Source organism: Pelophylax lessonae (genome assembly GCF_965119305.1).
Source record: "Pelophylax lessonae genome assembly, chromosome: 3".
NCBI classification, from domain to species: domain Eukaryota; kingdom Metazoa; phylum Chordata; class Amphibia; order Anura; family Ranidae; genus Pelophylax; species Pelophylax lessonae.
The window spans coordinates 36877292-36905202 of record NC_138770.1 but is presented as its reverse complement, the minus strand read 5'-3'; the positions used below and the strand labels follow the sequence as shown (position 1 = coordinate 36905202).

Genomic DNA, 27911 nt, shown 5'->3' with positions numbered 1-27911 from the left:
GTGCTTCTTCCCCACATGAGAGATGTGATGTCCAGCAACATTCATATAGAAGACATTTCCCGCATTCAAGGCACTAATACACCTCGAGGGTTGTGTGGGATCCCTGTTGTACAGGAAGACAGGACTTCAGTGAGGAACAACTCACTGACTCAGGACAGGAAAGTGGCTTCTCCCCCATATTAGATTTCTGATACTTGAAAAATTGGACTTATCTAAAAAAACATTTCCCGCACTCAGGACAGGTGTATGGCTTTTCCCCTGTGTGAGATCTCTGATGTTTAACAAGCTTTGATTTTTGTACAAAGCATTTTCTGCACTCAGAATAGGAATATGGCCTTTCCCCTGTGTGAGGTCTCCGCTGTATGGAAAGATTGCACTTATTTCCTCACTCAAGACTGGAATACGACTTCTCCCCTGAATGTAATCTCTGATGTCTGTTAAGATGGAACTTACGTGAAAAACATTTCCCACACTCAGGACAGAAATATGGCTTCTCCCCCGTGTGAGATCTCTGATGTTGGTAAAGATTGGACTTCACTGAAAAACTTTTCCCACACTCAGGACATAAATACGGTTTTTCCCCTGTGTGAGATCTCTTATGTTCATTAAAAAGAGATATAAAACGGAAACACTTCCCGCACTCAGTACAGGAAAATCTCTTATCTGTTGGAAGGATGGCACTGTCCCTCACAGTCTGAGGTTCCTCAGGATAAGAGGAATACGATGGTCCATCTACACTGTGTGGTGCCGGATGGACATTTGAGGTAGCCGGGTTTTCTCCTGGACTATACTGTGTGATGTCCCCATCTTCTACTTTACAGTCTGGAGACAAAGTGAGACAATCCTTTGAGGGTTTCCTCATCTCCCGTCCATCTACTAAAATAGAAATAAAAAGATTATTACTAGACATGAGCAGATTGGTTCCCCTAAACCAGGACTCCGCCCACATCAGGCAGCTTTGTCTCTGAGGATCTTACAATTCCCCCCTCAAGGTAACTAGTAAATGGGTCCTCTGATCTCCTACCAGTTCATTTCTTTATTCATGGACCTTAGTCAGAGAGTGAGGAAACAACGAGAACTGTCTTTCATAGGAGTGACAGTGATGAGGGATTATAGGACGAGTGTCCCCACCCCCACTATCACTCATTGCCATCTTTCCAACACAAGAAGTACTGCACTTCCTTATTTAGTCCATGAATAGGTCACAAATAACATTTGATTTTACCTCTTCATACTTTCATTAGCTGGTTGATAACTGCCTTAAAAGTCCCGATGGGGGCCTCCTCTTTGTTTCACTTCTAGCACTTATTGCCATCTTCCCAACACAAGAAGTTCTTATTTAGTCCATGATTTAGTCACGAATAACAGCGGGGCTGAGCCCCTCCAGAGGTCAGAGAGTGAGGACGGGGGGGGGGGGGAACAACCAAGATGAAGACTGGACTGATCCTAAAGACCACCATCAGTGGGTTATTGACTGCTCCTTCAATATCTTTTTCTGTATTATCAACATGTAAAAGTCTGTGCTCCAATCAAATCATTAGATATAAAATGTCCAGCTGGTAGAAAAGGGGTACAAAAGAACAACTTATATATAATACAAAAGTTAGGACTATAAAGGGTGGGGTACCTCCCACCCTCGATGTCTAGGGCTAATGTGACTTTGTTACTTAAACCAGGGAAGGATCCGATTGACCCGGGGTTGTACAGGCCCATTTCTCTTCTCCAAAGTGATGTTAAAATCCTGGCAAAGGTCCTGGCACTCCGGGTCAATGGCATCATCTCCTCGATAATACACCCCGACTAAGCTGGTTTCATGCCACATAAGTCTACTGCTACGAACCTTAGATGCCTCTACCTTAATATGCAGCTTCAAGCCAAAAATGGGGGCAACAGAGCCTTACTATCCCTAGAAGCCAACAAGGCTTTCGATAGTGTGGGTTGGAGTTACTTATGGGCGGTTTTGACTAAATTTGGATCTGGTGCTCGGTTTATAGCGTGGGTCCGCCTACTTTACTCCTCGCCCCAGGCTACCATTCAGATGTCGGGCAGGGTGTCCCGGGCTTTTGCGTTGGGCAGGGGTACCAAGCAGGGTTGTCCCCTCTCCCCCCTGCTCTTCGCCATTGCTATAGAGCCCTTGGCGGCCCTGATTACGGCTACCCCGGAGATCTCGGGCTTTGATTATAGGTCCTTTCAGGAGAAGGTCATGTTGTACGCCGACGACATGCTGCTTTTCCTGGGGGACACTTACTCTTCCGTTACTGCAGTGATGTCGGCACTCTCCCGTTATGGACGGTTCACGGGTCTGACTATTAACTGGTCCAAATCGGCTCTGATGCTGGTGGATTGGGCTCGGGGGGTGAATTTTCCTCCTTCGTGCCCCATACCGGTAGTGTCCTTCAAATACTTAGGTGTACAGATATCGCCCCGATTGGCGGATTATGGCTTTTAAATATACACCCCCTGCTTTCCCGCTTTCAGGATAAAATTAATATGTGGAATACGCTGAAGTTGTCATTGGCGGGCAGGGCTAACCTTATTAAAATGATTCTGATGCCGCAGCTCCTCTATTTTTTACATAATTCACCGGTGGTGGTTCACTTAAAGATATTTCGGGTAGTTAACACTCTGTTTCGTAAACTATTGTGGAAATCCGGTCAGCCCAGAATTAAACTAGAGCAGTTGCAGCACCCTGGATGGCGAGGGGTTAGCAGTCCCAAACCCCTGGATATACTATCTGGCTGCACAGCTGCAACAGTTGATAGGCTCCATCTCCCCAGATGAACCTGGCTCGTCGGTACGGCTGATGTTACTGGGATCCAGTTCGGCCACTGTTCCCATGGGCTTAGAGGCACAGCAATTTCATAAATCCAATACCTTTAACCTAATTCAGAAAATTTGGAATAGATCTAGGGTGTCACGGCATTAACTGCTTACAGTCCAATATGAAATAATTCTTCTATGCCGAGCTGGCAAAGTTGTAGCTTGGTCCTAGGTGGACTGGGTTTGGTGTGACTCTGTTGACACACATTTTTGAGGCCGGCAGGTTTTTGTCCTTCTTGGAGTTACAGAGTAGATACCACCTTCCCTCCACTATGCATTATTCTTACCTGCAATTTTGGCATGCAGTGGTAGCACAGGGGGAGGGAAGCGGCTGGGCTTTGTCTAGCGCTCCTATCTTCCGGCTATTGCAGGAGTGCACGAATACTAAGGGTGTCATATCACAGTGTTATCAGATGTTGTTGGGGCAACATTTGGAGTCCCATCCCTCGAGGGCGCGTTTTCATTGGGAGGCGGATGTCAGTCCGATGACGGATGATCAATGGGAAGATGCTTTGTTTTCCGTTACTCTTTGCTCGCTAAATCTGGCCCAACGGGTGTCTCCTTCGGGTGCATTGCACCCCGCTGCGCTTAAATAGGATGGATGGTAGGGCGGACCCCTCCTGTGTTCGGTGCGGCTCCCATCAAGGTGATCTTATTTATCTGCTGTGGCGTTGCCGGAAACTTCACAGGTATTGGAGCCAGGTGCTGGGCACTTTTAACCGAGTGTTCCAGACCACGATCCCACTAGATCCCATATACTGTGTACTGGGGGCTTTAGAGGAGATGGACCTGGAGGAGCCGACCCGTGTGGCACTGTTTAGGGCTCTGTTTCAAGCATGTAGGCTTCTCCTTATGGCCTGGAAGTCCTCGGTGCCGCCCTTGGTGGCATCTTGGATATCACAAGTGGGTAACACATTGTTAATGGAAAAGTACATTTATCAAAATAGAGGCAGTCTACGTAAATATGAGAAACTATGGTCGCCCTGGCTGGACACGCTTGGGCTGAGTCCAAGGGAGCTTGTGATGTCTAGATTGCTGTCCTAACTCTATGCTGGGTGTGACGTACACTGCTTGATACATAGATGCTGTATTGTTATTGTTTATCTTTATTGCTGCTGGATGGGGGTGGGCAATGCTGCAAATGATCATGAACTTGAAACGATTTATTGGCAGCTGGGGGGGCTGGCCTGGGTATATTCTGTTAAGCCTGTGTTCGGCTTTTGCCATGACTGTGCATTGGAAAGTGTGTTTGTTTTTTGTTTACTGTGTTCAATAAAAACCTTTCTTGATTTAAAAAAGAGATCTTACTAGACCCGGGGCATGGGTCAGAAGATCCAAAGCACATACCCCAGGTGCCAAGGTCAAGTAATGCCCATGAATCAACATTTTTCTGTCAGATGAACCCAAGAATCTCCATAAATCCAGTCTAGATACATAAATTGTGTCTGCAGCACAGAGAAGGAAGATTATCTGAGAGAAATACAGGAATACAGGACGGGGGAACACAGCTCAGGAAAGTGACTAGGGTATTACAGGCTGATATCACCCAGTCCTTGCCCTACTCTCGACCAATCAGTGAGCAGTATGGGTGGAGGAATGTATTTAGTGTTAATGACCCACCTGTGCTGATCTCTGTAGGAGTGTCCTCCTCTATAAATGTCCCCGTTATTCCATCCTTCTCCATAAACTGCTGATCATCCCTCACATACGTCTCTTCTTCTGCTTTAACCTCAACTTTTATATCTCTCAGGTTTCCACTCTGAATATATAATAAAAATGACATCAATGGTAACAATGCAGATAATGTACAGATCCTAATGATACTATCAGTGATTGTTCCTCATCTACCTGATGATGGTGAGGGATGGTGTGACCTTCCTGTGTGGAATCCCAGAAATACAGAGGACGGGGACATCTCTCTGGTGGGTTCCCATTACTGGATCCATCTGTAGGAAACACACACACTGACTGAATACATTGTTTCTATGTGTTTATCAGATGATGGGGGATCTAGGTGGAGCCTCCGTACTGCTCTCTCCTTTACAATAAAGTCTCCTCTTACCCGGTGATGTGAGGGGCGGCTGATTGTCCATCATGACGTCCTTGTAGAGATCCTTGTGTCCTTCTAAATACTCCCACTCCTCCATGGAGAAATAGACAGTGACATCCTGACACCTTATAGGAACCTGACACACACAATGATACAGTCACCATCCAGACACATCCCTTGTCTGTTACTGGATAATGTCCCAGAATTCCCAGCACCGCTCACCTCTCCTGTCAGCAGCTCCATCAGCTTCTTGGTGACTTCTAGAATCTTCTGCATGTTGTGTCTCTCAGGTTTTAGGGAGTCACATGGAGGCACTGTGATGGTCATATGATCACCTGACTTCAGAAGAGGAAATCTCTGTTTTGAAGAACCAATAAGAATATCGTATTAGAATCCCAGAATCCTCCTCACTTCTCCGGTCAGGTCTGTGTTTTATTATTAGAGATAAGAGTGATGTCATATGACCTCCCAGAATCCTCCTCACCTCTCCGGTCAGGTCTGTGTTTTATTATTAGAGATAAGAGTGATGTCATGTGACCTCCCAGAATCCTCCTCACCTCTCTGGTCAGCAGGTAGATGATCTCCAGGGTGAGGTTTAGTATCTTCTCAGTCATTTGACTCCGGTCCTCCTCCATCCACATTGATGCAATCATTTGATCTATACAGGTCTCCTTGTAGACGGATAACTTTGGGAAATGAAAGTAGCAATTATTTGGATGATATTGGTCACACAATAATAGAATGTGGATGTGAGGGGCGGGGGGGGTGGGGGTAATAGGACAGTTGGTGTACATTTAAGGACTACTGCCCCCATGGGAACACATTTAGTCTGGACTGTTTAGTGTTTGGAGGTCAGAAATTCATTTTTCTCTGTTGGGTCTGTTTGGTTTCTGAACTGGTTTGATTAGTTTTAGATCTGCAGACAAGGAATAATAAATACAATCCTTCCTTTGACTTGCCAGCTAATCAGGATAATTGCCAGATCTCCGGCTGCAAGGCTCCAATCTCTGGGAGCCTACTGACTGACAGGAGCGATTTCACTGTCACTCTCTGCAGTAAGAAAAAGTATTCCTCCTCAGGGGTCCCAAAGTTCTTCAGATGCAGTAACCCCTCAGAGGTTCTGAGAGTTCTTTAGTCCCACTACCCCATCAGAGACCCTCAGCTCCTCTACTTCCCTCAGACCCCTCAGTATTTTCCTCCATCTGACACCAATGATGGAACATATTCTTTGTGGCAGGCTGAGGAATGTTTCTTCCTCCTGACCAGCAATGTAAGGGTCTCTATGCTCCATACTCCTGACCCCTGTACCCCATCATTGTGTTGGCTGCATATTATAATGATTGCCCATTGGCTGCCTGTGTAGTGTAATAATTGCCCTTTGTAGGCCATGTATGGTCATGACGGTCATTGTCTTGTCTATTTATTGTCAGTGCTGTTTGTTTAGAGGACTGTATTACTAGAATTTATCTCCAAAATGAAGAAAAAGTTTTGGCCCCGTAGGTGGGGGAATGTTCTGGCCATGAAGGGGTTAATCTACAAATAATAAATGTTCAGACAGCGCTTGCTCTATGGACAAAATATCTGAATCTACAACACAAGAGTTCCAATAAAACTTTCTGATAAAGTGTCAGACAACTCCTGGGGTAACCTGGCAGCACTTACTCAGAAAAACCCTAGGCTGAAGATGACTATGTGTGCTGGGCTCTGTATTCCCACAGAGTTTGTGGTGCCTGCGAACCAACAGAAACCTTTTTATAGCAATAAATGGAAAATACCGGCATAAAGAGCAGAAGAACTAATCCATCGCCAGTGTCCTGGTTGCAGATATTCCGGTGGATGTTGGGCTGGATACCGCTTAGATGTAACAGAGAGGGCGCTCTCCTAACCTGGTGACATCCAACGTGTTTGGCTTGGAAAATGCCAATCTTTGTCCAGGACAGCTATTGGCAGGTGAAGAAGTCCTAAAAACCGCTCCTACCCCCATCCAGATTCCTTAACCATTTATAGCCCAGAATTACATCTTCTATATCATCATATATCACTAAATTCATACAAAACTTTATTTGTAATCATCAAAACTGGTAAAAATATTGTATTTAGCTGAAAAATCTATTTTGATTCACATCTGGACATCTTTTTGATTAAATTGCCCCTCTCCCCAATCCGGGTTCACCATCTCATCCCCCCAAAATCCAGTCCCTTTCAGACTCCTATTGTGAGATTCGTCATAGTGTCTCTGGAGGGGGCGCTGATCAATCCCGTGTAAAATATTACAGAAATCTTCCCTAATCCTGAGCTTTAATTATCATTTCATTCCCCCCACATACAATGTCCGGAATCGGCATTTACTGACACCAATAACTCCGCTCGTGGTACAGACCATACATTCCCTCATTGTAGTATACAGGGTTATTCTACATTTCCACACTATATATGTGTGTATCATCATCTGCTGGAGATAAAAGACATCACAGTGACTATGGAGGAAGAGGACAGACATGACGGGGGGTTACTGGGTGTAAATAGAAAATAAGATCTTATTACCTCCTCTATTGCCACTTCCAGTAATGTCTTCTATTACCCGCCGCATGGAACTTCTTTTCTTTAGTCAAGATCACTTCCTGTCTGTAGCTGATATCACTTCCTGTCTGTACCTGACATCACTTCCTGTCTGTACCTGACATCCCTTCCGGTCTGTATTCTATAGAAAAATAAACCCCCCAAAAAGTAAGAAAATAGATACAGTTCTAATGCAACCAACTGTTAAAAAAATATATATTTTTTATGTAGCACTACTCCCTTGAGAGCTGCTGGATAAGGATTCCCCTGGGTTACCCATAGCAACAACATCACAGTTTAGCATTTAAGCAAAGTGCTTGGCTCAGTCAGAAAACAGGGGTTTTGTTTTTTTTTTGTAGTTTTATTTGAGAACTTGGATAGGAGATAGGATGAGTGGAATACTCCAACTTGAATGAACTATGCACAATTTGCTGGGACGTCTAGACATAACTGAGTGCGGCAAGGCCACTGCTTCACCTTGTCAATAGCAGTGAAGAAGAATTTAATGGACTTGAATTGCTCTGTGAATCGCTCTTCAGGACCCAACTAGGCAACCCCTTTATCCCTATTCTTTAGGGTTCTACACGGCACACCCTTTACTGTAACTCTCTCTGTGTGAGCAAGCTCCTTGATCCCCTGACTTCATTGGAGTGGTCCCCTTCCTGGGCTGATCCTTTGGCAAGTCCCTTAGTACTCACGGACACTGTTTTTCCCAAGAGACTCTGCCAGCAGCTCCACCTTCAGTTACACCGGATCCACACCTGGTTCACTAGGCTGACCGCCTAAGACCACCTTCCTCACACTCTGCAGGAGAAGAGACAGCCATCTGCCTCCTCCTGGGACTCTGCTTCCCGCCAAAGGTGACCTGTCACATGTCCCCCCGGCTCTTATGAGCAATCCCAGGATGCATTGCAAGAATGCCCTCCCACTGGGACTCCAACAAAAGCCAATGTGTCACTGGCTGGGTTTCCTCCACTGTCCAACAAGCTCCCTCATTGGATACAGTGGGGACACTCCCTCAGACCCAGTGAATCACACCTGGAGACATGCAACAGGCAACCTAACAGATCAGGCTCCCCTGATAAACAGAAGGAGCAATAGATGCTTTTTCCTAGCACCTACCTAGGAGGGTGCTACATCTACATATGGAAAAAGTCTTAAAGACACAGAACACAAGTTAACAACAAAATGTGTAGCTAATAAAACAGATACCCCTCAAAACTGATCCTTTTGGTGAAGAAAATGCAAAAATACATCCAAAAGCATACAAATATATACGTATCAATCCACTCATAATGAAGATGGTAAAGATAAATTGCAAGGATGTAATGGTCACATAATAATGGTGGTGGAGAAGATATCTTAAAGTAAGAACACTTCCTTAAATGGTTAAATAAATAAAAGTATTAATCCTGCAGTGAAAAAAGCTGTAAAGCAATAAATAATATATAAACTGGGTCATCCACTTCATCCATGCAGGCATTGTGATTCCAGATCTTCTAGATCACATAGAAGGAGGACTCATGGATGATTTCATACATTTGTTTGGAAGGATAGACGAATCCTCAGAAGGGAACATGTAGGATGAAAGGAAAGGCTCCTGACTGGTGAGATCATCCAAACATAATGATTACATCCATGAACTGGAGAGAGCTTGTTGGGGGTGATACGTAAAGCCAACCTGTAAACACTGTGTAGACATTATCCAAGAACTTAGCACATTCCAGTTCCAGCACATTCCAATGAATTGAAGTGACCATGCTGGTCTCTGTGGTATGCTGGGCTCTGTGGTGCGGGTCTCTGTGGTACTGGGCTCTGTGGTGCGCTGGGCTCTGTGGTGCCGGTCTCTGTGGTGCTGGGCTCTGTGGTGCTGGGCTCTGTGGTATGCTGGGCTTTGTGGTGCCGGCCTCTGTGGTATGCTGTGGATATCCCGGCAGGGCTGAGGATGGCAGTGTCAAAGCTCAGCTGTCAAGACTGTGAGAATGGAGCCGCTATTTCCTCCGTAGTACCGGCTCACAGGCAGAGTGATATCAAGTGCACTTCGCCTGTGAGAGGAGGAGCCATACAGAGGAAGCACAAATCTGCCGTAGAGAGCAGAGCCGCGTGCTTCCTCTGTATGGCACCTCGTCCCACAGACGGAGTGCACTTGATATCACTCCGCCTGTGAGCCGGACCTAAATAGCGGCTCCGTTCTCAGTCATGACAGCTGAGCTCGCCTCTGACACTGCCGTCTTCAGCCCTGCCGGGATATCGCCCTGCGCTCGCAGGTGTCTTTGAGTGCAGGGAAAAATGCGGGAGACTCCCGCAACTTGCGGGAGACTTGAGATGTCTGTATATAACTTGTACAGCGCCAGGACTTCAGGTGGATTTTAGACTGTAATTAACTGCTTCCTGTCAGGTCTATAGCAGAATGATGGCCAAGTGGAAGCTCTCCCATGCTGGGTGGACATCATATGAAGTCCTCCAATTCTAGTGGTCATGCCGTAGCTCCACCGAATGAAAGATTATTGTACCAGGCTGGTCCCAGTACCATGTGATCACTGTGACCAATTACAGCGATCACACGACAGTTGTATACAACAAATGGCTTTCATTCATAGCCATTCATTATGTATTATTGTAATGATCTTTGTGATTGGTCACAGTGATCACATGGTACGGACAGGGCCTATCACATCTGTACCATATGATAACTGTGACCAATCACTGTTATCAGAGTAGTAGACACTGTGTCATTTATAAAAATGATTACTTATAACGGTGATTATCAAAAACAAACTCCTGATCACCTTCCCAGAGTAGTACAGGGTCAATATGTTAACGCTGCATGTGTCACTATGTAAAATAAAATGTAAAAAGAAAACAAAATTGAAAAAAAAAAAAAAGAATAAAAAAAAGATACAATTTGAAAATAAATGATAATTATTATTTTATTGTTTTAATTTTCATTTTTTTTTTTACATACTGCCACCAGTCAGTATCCCTGATCACCACCAAAGCAGTCATATAATGATGCTGTACTGTTCCATAAAAAAAAGTCCATAAATTGGTAGTTGACCCCCCCTCCCCCTCCAGGAGACCTATTATCCCAAAGAGGGGGTCCCTCACTGAGAAAGTCAGTAAGTACTGTATATAGATAAATCACTACAACGTTTTGTGGTGGCTTTGCCCTCCTATGTGAGGGACAATTCACCTCCTGAACAGTTCAATAGATCTGTTGGTTCCTGATGATATCATCTTGGTTACATTAGATGTAGAGGCATTATATCCCTCATAAGAAGGATTTAGAGGTTATAGAAAAACACTAAACTGCAGACCTAGAACCCTGTTTGCACATACAAGTTTTGTTGGTTTACTTAAGTTTATGTTGGAAATTAATAAATTCATGTTTGGCGACAAATGTTATTCCCAAGCACAAGGTACTGCAATGGGTACAAAAATGTACACGGGCCTACACTAACCTTTATTTTGAAGAATGGGAGATGTCATGTGCCTCACCTGTGGAGGAAGGGCTCTTGTACAGCTCGGGCTCAAGGGCCACTAGAGGTGAGACAGTAGCCGCTAGAGCACTGCGGGGTAAGAGTGTCTATGATCAGTCCAGTAGTCTATGCAGGTAGTAGCTGGAAAGAAGCCAGTAGTAGCTGACAGTAGGCAGATAAGATGGCCGGCAGGTGTGCCAGCAGGACAGCTGGAAGCAGGCAGACTGGCTTGGCTTGGCTGATGACAGACTGAGGATGCACAGCAGGAAGCAGGCACCAGAACATGCAGAGCTGGACTGAAGGAGCTGTAGCAAGCTGGAAGCAGGGTCAGACGAGCTGGGTCGGTAACAGACGGACAGATCCGGCATATATGGCAGACAGAAGCATAGTCGGGTCACAGGCAGAGTCGGCAATGGATGCAGGATCAACAGGTGCAGCAAGCAGAGACAGAATCCGAGGTGAAGCCAAGGGTCAGGACGAGTAGCAGACAGGAATTGTTGGAAGCATAGAAAGATGATCCCAGATGGTGAGTGACCCATGATTGCCGTCATCCCATGAAACATTCAAAAAGTACCACTAGTGTGTTGTTCTCCTCTTGGGGGGGGGGGGGGGATTTTTAAGGCAATCAAAGATAAGAAAAGAGAAAGAAGCAGTAAAATATGTAAAAATATATAAATATTTATTAATCCAAAATTGATTTAAAATGACACTGAACCAGACATGGACGGCTTACATAACCTCATCCCAATCCCATGGCCAAAACTGGAAGAGACCAGAGTTGGTCATGGGCATCTTGGGACCAAGGAAATACACAACACAACACAATAGCAAAAAAAAAAAAGGGGCAAAGGGGAAAGAGGGGGTACACAGCTCCCACCCTCGGGTAGGACCCCCAAGGGAGGGAAAGTAGATAATCCCCGCTCGGCCATGGATATCTACTTTCCCTCCCTTGGGGGTCCTACCCGAGGGTGGGAGCTGTGTACCCCCTCTTTCCTCTTTCCCCCTTTTTTTTTGCTATAGGCTTCCTCCTATCCACGCCAGCGGGAACGCCGATTGGCAGTCAACCGTTGGGCGTGGTTACCCGGCCGTACGTCGGCTCCGAGCAGTCAGCGGGGATGGTGTGCACGCCCCCATATGCACGGCGCCTTCCTATAGGGAAATAGATATATAAATAGGTTTGCCTTTACCATATGCTCCAGAAGAAGCTTAATAGGTTAAGCGAAACATGTAGAGCAGCTGGGATTCAATCTAACATCTGCATCTACTATGTACAGACGACCCCTTGGAGACGGCTATCCCTTCTCCAGGGCCGCCTCGTGAACACAGGTCATCTTTGTATCACCTGTGATTACTGTACAAATAATCAATACCTGATAAGGCTATGTGATTTGCACTACTGTTTGGAGGCTCTGCCGCCTTATTGTAATTATTGACGTGTATGACATGTTGTCCTTTTTATATGTCCCTTTTTTGTGGTTTGTTATTTATGTGTTTTTGTAAATTTTCCAATAAAGAATATACTATTTTAATATTGGTGCCTATAAAGTCCAATCTCTTCTTCCCCTATTTTCATCATTTTGCAAATTAGGATGTGGCACCCTTTAGTTACCTTTTCTTTGGTGCGCCTAGACACCCTGCGACCTAGGAGCGCACATACTTAATTATTCTGATTGAATTCTAGGGTGGTAGCACCCGTTGGTGTTTTCACCAACAAGCAGGTACTCTATAAGTCCTTTTCGATTTTCTATCTCTACCTGTCTGTCTGATTACGCTATAATCTCTGAACCAGTTAGTACTAACCCGCTTTGTTAATCATTTTTTCTTATATTTTATGTTCTTTTTTTTCTAGGTACATCTCCTACCAGGTAGTACCCCAATTTTGGGGTCTGTGTCTAGCTTCTGGGACCATTGATCATCTTGCCACTTAGGTTTGTAACTAATGAGTCAAAACATGGAATTTGTAGGCAATTCATGGACAGGCTACATGGCTGAGATCCAATTAAGTTGCAACACCTCTGTCAGAAATGACATAGGATTGAATCAGTACATTAGTACTGCTAGGAGACTATTGAAACGTAAATCTAATCTCTATTGGCACATAGAGTTCTTTTTAAAATATATCAAGGAGGGGATCTGCCCATTGGGCCTTAGGATCCAACTTTTCCCCTCCTTTGATAATGCTTCTAATGCTTTCAAAACCCAGTGGGAGAATGCCCTCACTAGATGCAGTCTGGAGCTATGCCAACTCTTAGTTGTACAATACCAGTCGGATCTTTTGGCCCTCGATTCTGAATTGGCCACACTCTATACCAAGAATGAGGCTATCAAAACTCACGAATCCTATGCAAAAAAGTGGGACGAGGTGAAACAATATCTCACTAAATTAAACAAGGATATCGTTAACAAAAAGCAAACGAAATTTCTCAAAGACCAACTTGCCTTCTCAGAAGGTTTCGCATATCGTTGGCAGGGCCCGCCGCGCTCCCGCAGACCTCGCTACCCACATGGCCAAACTGATTCAACTGTAGCATCGGATCAGAGAGAGACTGAATGGGAATCAGACTCGTCATCAGTATCAAATACCTCACATCAATCAACACACTCTAATATCATCATGACACGCTCTAAAACTAGGGGTGGCCCACGTGCACGTACACCTCGTGGGGGCCACCATACCTCACACCCTAAGAGGGGACAGGATCCAGCTGCCAAACCAAACACGTCCTCTAATCCAAGGGACACCCATACACAAGGTACATATCTGGGGAATGTGGCCCTACAGGCCTTGCAGATGATGCAACCTGGCCCGGCTACAACCCAAGTGAGACCATCCAATACCAATGGACTAGGACAGGGTGCTAATTCAGCGCCCAGCTCCTTACCACTTACACAGGGTACACCAGCATTTTCGGCACCCATACCTTCCAACATAGGTACTAAACAGACCACTCTTGATACACATTTTAACTCTGCCTCATCACAGCTCACAAATTTTCAGTTGAGTCAAACTCTAACATTACCGACCTAAATCTGTCAATTATCAATCTGACTCCATATAAACTGTCAAGTGAGGAAGACGAAGTCCCAAAATTAGGCTTAACTTTTTGTCCCACAGCTCCCTTGGACAGATACGATGTCATCAAAGACTTATATCTGTTCTGTAGGAACTTGACGTATAGGTATATTTTTGATCCCTCTAACATCAGGGCAAACCAAGAACGCCAAATTTCTGAAAGAGTAAAAAGTTTTACAATTAAGGAATTTCGCGCACTCCGTGATCTAATCCTCCTTTTGGAGGAGAATGATCAGGAGGGATGTAGTTCCTCAACTAACGGGATCTCCACCAACGCACTGTCCACGACACAGCCTCCTCCATGTATACCCAAAAGGAAATTCAAACCTAAATCTACCCAGTTTCCGGACCTTACTACTAACCCTAAGATCTGGGCATTCCTAAATGCATGCGTTAGCGAACTTAAACGCTGCCCTTTACCCTCCTCTCGCTCTAACCTCTCTTCAGAACAGAAACGCATCATTGATAGGTTACAAAACCATCCTGATCTGATCATTAAGGCATCAGATAAGGGTGGGAACATAGTCTTAATGACCAGGGAATACTACGAGAAAATGTGCATGGACATACTGAGCAATGAATCATGGTATAAGAAAATTCAGCCCTCGCAAACGGCCAAATTCAAGTCTGCCTACAAGGACTTGATTGGACAGGCTTTTCAGTCGGGTCTCATTGACCAAGACACTTATAATTTTCTCAATACCCGCTTCCCTAGGGAGGCTACATTTTATGCCCTACCCAAAACCCACAAAAATTTAATTTTTCCCCCTGGCCGTCCTATTATTTCCGGTATTGGCAATCTTACCGAAAATGCGAGCCGATTCATTGACTTTTTCCTAATGCCCCATGTACAGGCCCTCCCATCGTACATCAAGGATACCCTTGATTTTTTGAAAACCTTAGATGGTTTGGTTCTCCCTCCCGACGCCCTGCTCGTGACATTGGATGTGGAGGCTCTTTACTCCAGCATCCCTCACGAGCAGGGCGTTGGGATGGTTAAAACCTTCCTTCAGCAAAAAGATGACCGGACATGGCCGCTCAATGACTTCCTCCTCAAATTGTTATCTTTTATTCTTACCAACAATTGGTTTTCTTTCAATGGTTCCCACTACCTCCAGGTACAGGGCGTGGCAATGGGCACCTGTTGTGCCCCTGCCTACGCCAATCTGTACCTGGGGGGGTGGGAACACCACATTTTTTCCGATGAAACTTTATCTCAATATATCCAATATGTTGAGATTTGGTTGAGATATATTGACGACGTATTTGTGGTGTGGACGGGCCCTCGTCAGCTCTTGACGGACTTTGTCCAACACCTAAACATCAACCATTTCAACCTACAATTTACGTTCTCTGTAGACGAACATGAAGTAAATTTCTTGGACTTGACGGTGAGGAAAGACTTGAATGGCCATGTCACCACGGACCTCTTCCGTAAAACCTCGGCAGGAAACACTATCCTGCATGCTACCAGTGCACACCCGCCAGCACTGATTCGCAGTATTCCTTATGCCCAGTATATCAGATTACGGCGGAACTGTACATCACTTACAGACTATAAGAGACAGTCTGTTTTTTTGCGGATGCGTCTGTTGAAGAGAGGTTACAGCAAGAGCACCCTTCGCAAGGCCTACAACTCGGCTCTGTCAAAAGACAGACACTCCCTTCTTTATGGTACCAAATCCACTACTTCAAACCATCCAGTTAAGTTTATTACAAAATTTTCTAGTCATCAGGGCACATTACGTAATATCCTTACTAGACATTGGCATCTTCTGCATGAAGACCCCATAGTGGGCAAACATGTGAATGCAGTGCCTCAGATCACCTATAGGCGGACAACCTCCTTGCGAGACCGCCTAACCCGTAGTTTCTACAGCCATAAGAAGACCACAGTCTCTGGGCCACGAGGCATTTACAAATGCCGCCATTGCGATATGTGCCCTTGGGTGGCCGAGGGTAACAGATTTATCCTGCCTAATGGCGAGACTTTTGTTCCGACTTTCAGAGCCGACTGTGGCACTGAGGGGGTGGTCTACCTCATGTCCTGCAAATGTAATATGTTTTATGTGGGGAAGACCTTTCGTCAATTTCGACGACGGATAAATGACCACATTTATTACTCATCAGGTGGCAAGATGATCACCCCGGTAAGCAGGCATCTGGACTTGTACCATCGGTTTAATACCATGAATGTCAACTTTATTGTTTTGGAGGTCATACCTCGCGACCCCAGGGGCGGCGATTGGAATCAGCGTATCCTCCAGAGGGAATCCCTCTGGATTGAGCGTCTGAATGCCAATGTCCGCCCAGGGCTTAACGAGGCGCACTCCTATAAATGTTTTCTGTGAAGGATCAATAACGCTGTCAATCCCTGTATGATTGGCAGCTGTATTTATCCTTTTATATAATTTTTCCTCCCCCTTTTTTTTTTTTTTCCCCCTTCTCCTTTTCCTTTCCCCCCCCCCTTCCCCTTTCCCTCCCCCTCCCCCCCCTCCTCCCCCTCCCTCCCCACCCCTCCCAGTCCCTCTTCATTTCTGTTTAACTGGTTCAAAATTTAAGACATCACTGTTTGATACATCCAGTGTAAATATCCAATATTATGTACCCTGTTGTGGCTACTATAAATGTTTGTACGGATCGACTGCACCATGCCCATGGGTTTGTGACACTAGTGTCCAATATATGGTCAGGTTGGCATTCGATTTATTATTTATGACATGTACCCTAGATGTAATTCGTTAGGATTCACTGACGTTTCCAAGTGCCCCGTTTTTTCAGGTCATGCCAACGGCGCACTTGCCATATACATTGTTGTTTTCTCTTTATTCTTTTTTCTCTGTCGGGGGTTTATCTCTGTCTCCCTTTCCCCCGCTTCCCTACTAGTTGATATTTCTTTTTATTAGTTTGTCCTACCTCAGCATCCTTTCCTCTATTTCCCTATAGGAAGGCGCCGTGCATATGGGGGCGTGCACACCATCCCCGCTGACTGCTCGGAGCCGACGTACGGCCGGGTAACCACGCCCAACGGTTGACTGCCAATCGGCGTTCCCGCTGGCGTGGATAGGAGGAAGCGCTGTGGGTCAGCTGACTCACAAGGGCTCCCTCCCCGTGTCATGACGCGGCCAGTCTGTTGCTGGGTCACCATGGTGACGCCTGTGGCCCGCGCATGCGCGGGAAATACTGGCCGGGGTTGATGACGTCACACGTTTGACTCATCACCCGGGACCACTGTCCTTAAATAGAGCGTGCTATTCGCTCTAAAACATGGCGGTATCCCCATCCGGGGGGGAAACACACGGTCGCTGTAGTGGCAGCATTCACAGCCTGAATACACCTTGGTAAGTTTACATGCTTCTCTTGGGCTATCTATCTCCATACATGGTGGTTTATTGTACTTACTACCCTCAATTTTCACAGGTCTATAGGCACGTGAGGTTACTTACCTCACTGGTCCGTGTTTTGGGTCTGTGGGCCGGGGCTTTTTTCCCCATTCGGCCGCCACACATCACCTCCTCATGGGACCACAACTTCCATGATAACAAGCCACTACCTTGCTCTGTGCCTATGTGAGTACTGCCTCAACTGGCCCCATTAACCCTTCACGTTGCTACTTTCTGTTTTATCACAGCTTGGTGTCTTGTGGCTACCCACCATAGTGGGGATGCCTACCTTCACCCTAGGCACCTTAATCTTCATCTATATCTTGTTGATGCATGTTGCCATACTTTCTCGGAATTTCTCTTTTTATTTACCATCACTACTCCCAACAGGCAATATATGTGATACTAATCTTTGTATTAACTTGGGGTCTTCTATAACTGTATCTATCTAGTTGCACGGAGGTGAGGTTTTGGACAACTATCCTCACCCTAGTCTCCCTTCCAATTTCACCCATTCTCAGCTATTGTTCATCATATTTATTACATCATTTATTTCAGGCTATTTGAAGTTCTATGTCCTATGATAGGTTTGGCAATCCTACCAGGCTCCTTGCTCCAACTACAGCGCACCGATCCCCCTCGTTATTACTCTTTCTAGCCTTTATGGCCCGATTCATCATAAAGTTCTTTCACCTGTAATATTTTTCTCAGGTATGTATTCTGTTTAGTATATGTTTGCAGTTCTGCTCATCCTTTTAGATATACCCCAGTCTACCATAATATCAAGCCTTGGTCCCTACGTTTGGCTCTTTGTCTCCGGGCCTGGCTAGCACTCCTAAGCATTCAGGCTCCTTTCTCTCCCCCTTCTTTTCTTTTTCCCACCTCTTTTTTTTTTTCTTTTTTCTTCTTTTTTTCATTTCTTTTTCTTTCTCCCTTTCCAGTTCACTTCTATACCTCTTTCCCCTCTCCCCTTTCCTCTCTCTCTTCTCTTCTTTCCACCCTGCCCTTTTATTCTTACTTTCTTTCTCCATTTTCTCTTGGTCCTTTGCTGTGACAAGGATATGGCATGTAGCCTCAAATGTAATCATGTGTTGACTGATTATTAGACCTACTCAGTCACGACTGTATAACAACTCGTTTTGTTTTTTTAAAAATGTAAACGTTGTGTCTATACATAAGAATACTCATTGTCATTGCTTTGTCCTTATGTAGATGTTTGCCTTTACCATATGCTCCAGAAGAAGCTTAATAGGTTAAGCGAAACATGTAGAGCAGCTGGGATTCAACCTAACATCTGCATCTACTATGTACAGACGACCCCTTGGAGACGGCTATCCCTTCTCCAGGGCCGCCTCATGAACACAGGTCATCTTTGTATCACCTGTGATTACTGTACAAATAATCAATACCTGATAAGGCTATGTGATTTGCACTACTGTTTGGAGGGTCTGCCGCCTTATTGTAATTATTGACGTGTATGACATGTTGTCCTTTTTATATGTCCCTTTTTTGTGGTTTGTTATTTATGTGTTTTTGTAAATTTTCCAATAAAGAATATACTATTTTAATATTGGTGCCTATAAAGTCCAATCTCTTCTTCCCCTATTTTCATCATTTTGCAAATTAGGATGTGTCACCCTTTAGTTACCTTTTCTTTGGTGCGCCTAGACACCCTGCGACCTAGGAGCGCATATACTTAATTATTCGTACTAACATATGACACCGCCTACTAACTATTTAACTCGCTGTTCATTAGAAATAAACAGGAAGTATAATTTACCTGAACAACGTGTGTCAGTGTGATCTCCTCGTGCATGCACTACAAGTACCAAATTAGACCCAGCAGTGGAAATCTAATTTGAGCCTGATTGAGGTTCGCGAATCATTACATTCCCATGTGAAAAAAAAAATCCTTGTAATTTATGTTTAACATCTTCATTATGAGTGGATTAACATTTATTTTAATGCTTTATGATATATTTTTGCATTTTCTTATCCAAAAAGATCAATTTCGAGAGTAATCTGTTTTCTTAGGTATACCTCTGTTTTGAACTTAGCCTTATAAAATAGATATTAAACAGGAATGGTTATTATGAGACATTTATTGGGGCTGCATTTCCTCTGAACTATACAAGATGGTGATCTCACTTCTACCCAGACAGGAATTCTCTATGGAATACAGACAGGAAGTGATGTCAGGAACAGACAGGAAGTGATCTGGAATAAAGACAGACGTTCCATGTAGTACGTAGTGAGAAGACATTACTGGAAGTGGCAGTAGAGGAGGTAATAAGATCTTATTTTTCTACACCCAGTAACCTCCTGTCATGTCTCTCCTCTTCCTGGATACTACAGAATACCTGCCAACCATAAAACAAACCCATTCCCCAGCTGTCCACCTCCTACACACACTGGGCTGCCATTGGAGGGAAGAGAATAACCCCCCCCCCCCCCCCACAGCTCTCTACTCCACCAGCACCCCTGCTATCTAATCCAATCCCTTCTCTTACTGCAGAGAGTGACGGTGACACAACTCCTGTTAGTAAGCAGGCTGCCGAAGATTGGAGTCTTGCAGCCGGAGTTCTGGTAATTATCCGGATTAGCCGGCAACTCCTGCCAAAAGTCAGCAAGTTCCCCTTTCTGGACATCATAATGAACTGACATTGACACATCACTGCCTCAGAGCAAACAAGTCACAGGAAGGATCTAATTTATCATTCCTTGTCTGCAGATCTAAAACTAATCAAATCAGTTCAGAAACCAAACAGACCCAACAGAGTAAAGGGAATTTCTGATCCGGCAGACCAAGAGGGTCTTAGGACCTCAAAAAATGTATAAAACAGTCCAAATTAAAAATGTTCCCATGGGGGCAGTAGTTCCTTAATGTACAGAAGCCCTCCTACTCCCCCTTAACATCCACATCCTATTATTGTGAGACCAACACCATCAAAATAATACTTACTTTCATTTCCCAAAGTTATCTGTCTTCAAGGAGACCTTTATAGATCAATTGACGGCACCAATGAGGATGGAGGATCAGAGTCACATGACTGAGAAGATACTAAACATCACCGTGGAGATCATCTACCTGCTGACCGGAGAGGTGAGGAGGATTCTGGGAGGTCACATGACCTCACTCTTATCTCTATTAATAAAACCCAGACCTGACTGGAGAGGTGAGGAGGATTCTGGGAGGTCACATGACATCACTCTCATCTCTATTAATAAAACACAGACCTGACCGGAGAGATGAGGAGGATTCTGGGAGGTCACATGACATCACTCTTATCTCTATTAATAAAACACAGACCTGACCCGAGAGGTGAGGAGGATCCTAGGAGGTCACATGACATCACTTTTATCTCTATTAATAAAACGAAACACAGACCTGACCGGAGAGGTGAGGAGGATTCTGGGATTCTAACATTATATTTCTATTGGTTCCTCAATACAGAGATTTCCTCTTCTGAAGTCAGGTGATCATATGACCATCACAGTGCCTCCATGTGACTCCCTAAAACCTGAGAGACACAACATGCAGAAGATTCTAGAAGTCACCAAGAAGATGATGGAGCTGCTGACAGGAGAGGTGAGCGGTGCTGGGAATTCTGGGAGATTATCCAGTAACAGACAAGGGATGTGTCTGGATGGTGACTGTATCATTGTGTGTGTCAGGTTCCTATAAGGTGTCAGGATGTCACTGTCTATTTCTCCATGGAGGAGTGGGAGTATTTAGAAAGACACAAGGATCTCTACAAGGACGTCATGATGGACAATCAGGAGAATTTGAGTTTTGTGAAGAATGTAAGGAAGGAATTTCCCTGGAATGAGACGATATTGAACCTCACCCTGGAGATCCTCAGCCTGCTGACTGGAGAGGTGAGTGTAATGAAGGGGTTAAATCTGAGTCCGCTGTACTCTGGGAGATATTCAGAGTGACTTTAGGAATACTGATGTTCTGCTAATCAATAATGACATCCAATAATGACATCCACACAAGTAATATGAATACATAAATTGTATTTACCAGTGGTGGAATTACCAGGGTCGAGGGGCCCCAGCGGTGTTGCTGGCTGCAGGGCTCTGAACTGAGAGCATCTCTCATACAGCCCAGAGCCTGCACTAACAGTTCCCCTTTTACTCACATGGATGGAAGAGGAGAGAGTCGATTTGCTCCTTCTCCTCCCGCCCCTCTCCTCCTGTGTGCACCATGGAAAGTGTGAAGCTAAGAAGCTGAATTTATTCATTCAGCTGCAAGGGTTCAGATATCCTAGCCCCCCCACCCTTATGTGAATGAGTATTGGGTACATAGTATTCCTACCCATTAATCAAAAAATGTAAAAAGTGAATAAACACAAATTGTTGACAGATACTTTACAAAAAATAAAAAAATAGTGTCTCCCGATGTATATCTGTCGTCAATCAAGACACCCGCCGGACCTGAAAAAAAAAAAAAAAAACCTCCAGTCTGGCAAAGCAGCGGATTGATGCTGGATCTACATCAGGGACATTTATTTATTTATTTTTATCTTTAATAAAGGAATTGTCAAAAACTTGTGTTGTGTCTTTATTCACCTTTTACACTTTTTTGGTGAATGGGTAGGGTTACTATGTACCCCATACTCATTCACATGGGGGGTTCGGGATCTGGGGGCCCCCTTGTTAACCACTTGCCGACCGCCGCACGACTATCTACGTCGGCGGTCAGCCCCTCACAGGCAAAGTGACGTAGGGCTACGTCACTAGCTTGTGAGGGTCTAGGGAGCGAGTGCGCACCGCCAGAGGCGCGCTTCCGCGTGGTCACGGACCCCCCCGCGCGTGTGACCGGCGGACCCGAGAGGGGAGAGGGAGAAAGTCAGGCGGCTTGTGTAAACAAGCTGCCTGTCATTCTCCCCTGTGTATGAAGGATGATCATACGGTTCTACTATTTCGAACCGTTGATTACTCTTCATACATCTGAAGCCACAGCCAATCACAGTAGAAAGCACGCCCCTAGGGACACACATAGCCCTGCCCTTTCAAAAAAAGTTAACCCCTTCACTGCCAGTGTATTTTTACAGTAACAGTGCGTATGTATAGCACTGATTACTGTAGAAATGTCACTGGTAACCCCAAAAGTGGCAAAAATGTCAGTCAAGGGTCCGATCTGTCTGCCGCAATGTCGCAGTACTGCAAAAAAAAAAAATCGCAGATCGCCGCCATTACGCGTTAAAAAAAAAAAACAACAAAAATGACAAAAATCTTTCCCTTTGTTAGTAAACGCGATAACTTTTGCGCAAACCAATCAAAATACGCTTTTTGCGATTTTTTTTTACCAAACATAGGTAGCATAAAACAAATTGGCCGAAAATGTAAAAAAATTTTGATTTTTACATTTTTTTTGGGGGGGAATTTCATATAAAAAAATGTGAAAAATATTGCTATTTTTGAAAAATTTACGCTCTTTTTTTGTTTATAGCGCGTGATCAAAAAATTGCACAAGTGATCAAATACCACCAAAAGAAAGCTCTGTTTGTGGGAAAAAAGGACGCCAAATTAGTTTAGGTACAGTGTCACACGACCGCGCAATTGTCCGTTAAAGTCACGCAGTGCCGAATCGTAAAAAAAGTCACGCAGAGCCGAAAATGTAAAAAAATTTTGATTTTTACATTTTTTTTGGGGGGGAATTTCATATAAAAAAATATGAAAAATATTGCTATTTTTGAAAAATTTACGCTCTTTTTTTTGTTTATAGCGCGTGATCAAAAAATTGCACAAGTGATCAAATACCACCAAAAGAAAGCTCTGTTTGTGGGAAAAAAGGACGCCAAATTCGTTTAGGTACAGTGTCACACGACCGCGCAATTGTCCGTTAAAGTCACGCAGTGCCGAATCGCAAAATACCCCCTGGTCAGGAAGGGGGTAAAATCTTCCGGGGCTTAAGTGGTTAAAGACCCCACAACCACTGCCCAGGGTTGTGGGAAAGAGGTCCTTATCCCCATCTCTTGCCCCAAAGCACCCCCCACATGTTGAGGGCATGTGGCCTGGTATGGTTCAGGAGGGGGGGCGCTTGCTCCCTCCCCCTCCTTTCCTGGCCTGCCGGGCCTAATGCTTTGATAATTGTCTGGTGTGGATCTTGGGGGGACCCCATGCCAGTTTGTTTAAATTTTCTATTGCAGGCATTCTTTTGTTTACATTTCAGCTCTCAGTGGGGAAGCCCGCTGACAGCTGATGAGTCATCGGGTTTCCTGGCCGCGCTCCTTAACAACCAGTTATTCACACAGAATTTGAATTGGTCAATCGTTTTTAGACCGATCAGAATTAGAATCGTTCCAAAAATTTGGAATTCGTTAGAAAACGAATAACCGAAAAAAAATTAAACAAATTTCAATGAAATTCGTAACTGTTTAATTCAGAGATTTGGATACATCCGAATCTCTGAATAACCAAAAATGTATCCAAATTTACATTCAAGCTGAAACAAATTGCACATGTCTATGGTTAGAGGGTCTCCTTTCCTCATACAGGCACAGTGTGGGAGCAAAAGACTGCTAATAACTAGCAAGTTTGTTTAAATGTGATCAGCTGATCATATGGTAAAGTACCGCTGTGATTCGCCCTTTACCGTGATCTGTGATCAGCTATGTTCAAAGGATACAGCAATCACAGAGCGTGCTGGAAGTGTTCCCCAGGGGGCAAGCAGGAGGCAGGGTTCTGGGAGGATGTCCATGGATGCTCTCCCAGGACTGGAAGCCTGGGGCTCGGATGAAAGGGGAAAGTCAGGGGGCCCTTCATGGTTTCTTGCACTGGGGCCCTGTAGGTTCTAGTTATGTCACTGGTATGTAGCCTATGATATTTGGTTACAGCACAAGATGGCAGCATTGGTTATAGGGGAGAACAATTGCAGCTTTAGTCCAATCAGTGAATCCCATGATTACCAGCATGCCGTACTGACTGAATCCAGGGGTAACATTTACTGGTGGGTCAGTGAGCCTTATTAGTAAAACATTAATGACTATTATATGACTTCTAGAGGGAGCTATAAATCTGACTATATTGAAAGATCTGACCACAAAGGTGAGGAATTATGGAAGAGCAGGGCACTGCCCAGGGGCCCCTTGATAATCTTGCATTGCATTATACTAATTTTTTGGGACAGTCAGTCCACCTTTTTACTAAGCTATCCTGGGACAGCCATGTCCCTGGCAGCATCCCGGATTCTGGTCTGTGGGTTCAGCAGCAGCCTATCACTGGGCTAAATCTACAATCAGAAGGCTAAATCTACAAACACCCCTCCACTGCTTTCCAGGAGTCAGGAAGAACCCCCGAGGTGGAGTATCTTACTACTGCCGCTGCTTGTGTGGGCGGGATGTGTACTGCTCTGATCCCCACCAGCCCTCTTCTCCTATTCATCCTTTGAGATCGGAGCAGTACACATCCCACCCACACAAGCAGCAGTGATAAGATGCTCCACCTCGGGAGTTCTTTCTTAACCCCTACAACCGCTGGAACTGTGGGAGGGAGGTACAGGGGTGTATAGGGGAAAGATAATATTCTAATTGTATATTTATCTGTCAAGAATTGTGGTTGTTGGGGTTGGTGCGGACCTAGGATAAAGTACCTGCGTCTGTGTATACACCTAAGTGTATTCAGTAAGTATTGTATTCACCGTCTAAACCAAAATAGCATACATGGGAAAAGTGTTCTGCATAGGTCGCAGAAAAAAGTTGGTTATATGGAGGGTGAATGATGCACAAGGTAACACATAAATGATGTGATAATAGGTCAATTTATTATAATAATATTGTGTGGAATGCACACTGTGCAGTACAAGTCACGATGTTTCAACGATAGACAGAAAACGAGACGGACAACGTGTAACAAAAATACAAAAACCGGCCGGTACAAAAAAATGACTTATCAGGGTGAAAAATAGGGGATGTGGGAAGTTCACATGGAGTGTCTCGATATTGAGCTTGTTCCTCTCACATAATTGTGTATGGCCTGATAAGTTCCTTGTGGAAGCTCGGGTGCGACGGGGGGAGCGATATCACTCAATGTATGGTGCAGAGGGGCTGATCCGGTAAGACAGGGGTTAATTGGAGAGGAGTTCGATCTGCAGTGTTTTTTTTTTTTTTTCAATAAATGCTTGGGGCATGTCTGGATGATTTAGCAGGTAGGGGTAAAAGCATTCTTTGCATTTAAAAAGGACATTAGATGGATTCCTCATGTAGCAGAAACAAGATGATACGGGAGACAACCTTAAAGTGGTAGGGGGTCTTTATCATGGAAAAAAAGAGGTGCTGAGAAACATGTGGGTCAGCATAGGATGATAAAAAGAAGGGATGTGAAAATACAACATGAAAACCATGACATAAGACAACAATTGAAAATGTTGTCTTGCTGTCATGTTTTTCATGTTGTATTTTCACATCCCTTCTTTTTATCATCCTATGCTGACCCACATGTTTCTCAGCACCTCTCTTCTTTTCCATGATAATGACCCCCTACCACTTTAAGGTTCTCTCCCGTATCATCTTGTTGCTGCTACATGAGGAATCCATCTAATGTCGTTTTTAAATGCAAAGAATGCTTTTACCCCTACCCAGTGCTGTATTTTGGCCTAGGCCAACAAGGCCCAGGCCTAGGGCGGCAATTTGCAAGGGGACAGCAAAAAAGCTGCCCCCCTCCACCTGAGACACTTTTGGCCACTGGTTGCTAGAGCTGCCTCTCCCACCTCTCTCTCTCTCTCTCACCCCCCTCCTCTCTCACCCCTCCTTTCTCTCTCACCCCTCCTTTCTCTCTCAACCCTCCTTTCTCTCACCTCTCTCACACCCCCTCTCTCTCTCACACCCCCCTCTCTCATCCCCTCCTCACCCCCTCTCTTTCTCTCTCTCTCATCCCCCTCTTTCTCCCTCCCTCCCTCCCTCCCTCACCCCCCTCTATCTCTCTCATCCCTCCTCTCTCTCTCTCCCCCTTCACCCATCCCCCCTCTCTCTATCCCACCTTCTCTTACTCCCCCCTCTAGTTAGATCTCAGGGGTTCATGCTGGGACTTGGAGTCCTTCAATTTTGGAGGGAGTCACATCCGTTAAAAAGGAACGAGTGGGGCAAATTTACAAAGGAGTCGGAAGGGGGGGGGGGGCGCCCAATTTTAGTCTTGTTTAGGGCAGCACAAAACCAAAATACACCACTGCCCCTACCTGCTAAATCATCCAGACATGCCCCAAGCATTTATTGAAAAAAAACCACTGCAGAAACTTCCCCACCCACGTGATTACTTGAGTTCGTGAAGCTGTGAAGACTACTTCTAAGGGACCAGCTGCCGACCTCATGAACGTCCAGATGAAGCTACGCCATGCCCAGCAAAACTAGTTGACGTTATCAGCCCGGCCGTACACACACTACACTCCTGTAGTGGATGGCGGATAAGAGGGAAAGGAGCGCACGGTTTTCACAGACTGAGACAGGACACCGACCGTAAGATAGGGAAGGAGAGCGGCCGACAGCAGCAGCTCAGCAAGCAGAAAAGCACAGGACATCCGACAGGACAGGTACTTTTTGCGGGGCGAAGACACCGCCAGAACTTACAGGTACATACACTGAGTATAAGCTATACTGTTAGCAGGACCATTGTACCTTACAAAGTCCCCCAGAAACCCTGGCATCATACCAGTGCAATTGCATACACACCAGCCACTCAATGTCGCCGCGATGCATGCATACACCCTCTAGGCATTCCCCATATACCAGGACACTCAACTGCTATACAGCCCAGCCCTGGTAGGCAATGCAGAGGAATATGCAAAAGGATTAACTATCCCTCCAGCAGATCCTCCATCCGGATCGAACTCCTCTCCAATTAACCCCTGTCGTACTGGATCAGCCCCTCTGCACCATACATTGAGTGATATCGCTCCCCCCGTCGCACCCGAGCTTCCACAAGGAACTTATCAGGCCATACACAATTATGTGAGAGGAACAAGCTCAATATCGAGACACTCCATGTGAACTTTCCACATCCCCTATTTTTCACCCTGATAAGTCATTTTTTTGTACCGGCCGGTTTTTGTATTTTTGTTACATGTTGTCCGTCTCGTTTTCTGTCTATCGTTGAAACATCGTGACTTGTACTGCACAGTGTGCATTCCACACAATATTATTGTAATAAATTGACCTATTATCACATCATTTATGTGTTACCTTGTGCATCATTCACCCTCCATATAACCAACTTTTGTCTGCGCCCTATGCAGAACACTTTTCCCATAATTGTATATTTAGCCCAGTGACAGGCTGCCAGAACAGGTAAGATCTGTGACAGCAGCTTCCCTGCTCTACTCTACTTAAGGGGACAATATCTGTATTATACATTACTGCACCATATGCTCAGCCCCCCCTGACCCCTCTGTAGTGTGCTTTTCCACCCTCCTCTGTACTGTGCCCTCCCACCGCCACCTGTATTGTGCACTCCTGCCCTCCTATACTGTGCTTTCCTGCCCCCCATACTATGTCCTCCTGCCCCCTGTACTGTTCCCTCCTCCCCCCCATTACTGTGCCTTCCTGGCC

The 27911-nt window shown here is 45.1% G+C and overlaps 2 protein-coding genes across 2 annotated transcripts in view; one reads left to right on the top strand and one right to left on the bottom strand.

The window, feature by feature from the left end:
• LOC309550282 (uncharacterized protein) overlaps positions 1-27911 on the top strand; it is a gene marked incomplete at its 3' end in the record, with an annotated part of 308158 nt that overhangs the window by 39151 nt on the left and 241096 nt on the right. The window lies entirely within an intron of this gene.
• On the bottom strand, positions 386-15447 carry LOC309549984 (uncharacterized protein; the record flags this gene model as incomplete). Its single annotated transcript, XM_082250459.1, has 4 exons — positions 386-876; positions 4441-4579; positions 13929-14137; positions 15330-15447. 4 exons carry the CDS (start codon positions 15445-15447, stop codon positions 386-388), a joined length of 957 nt encoding a protein of 318 aa, XP_082106585.1.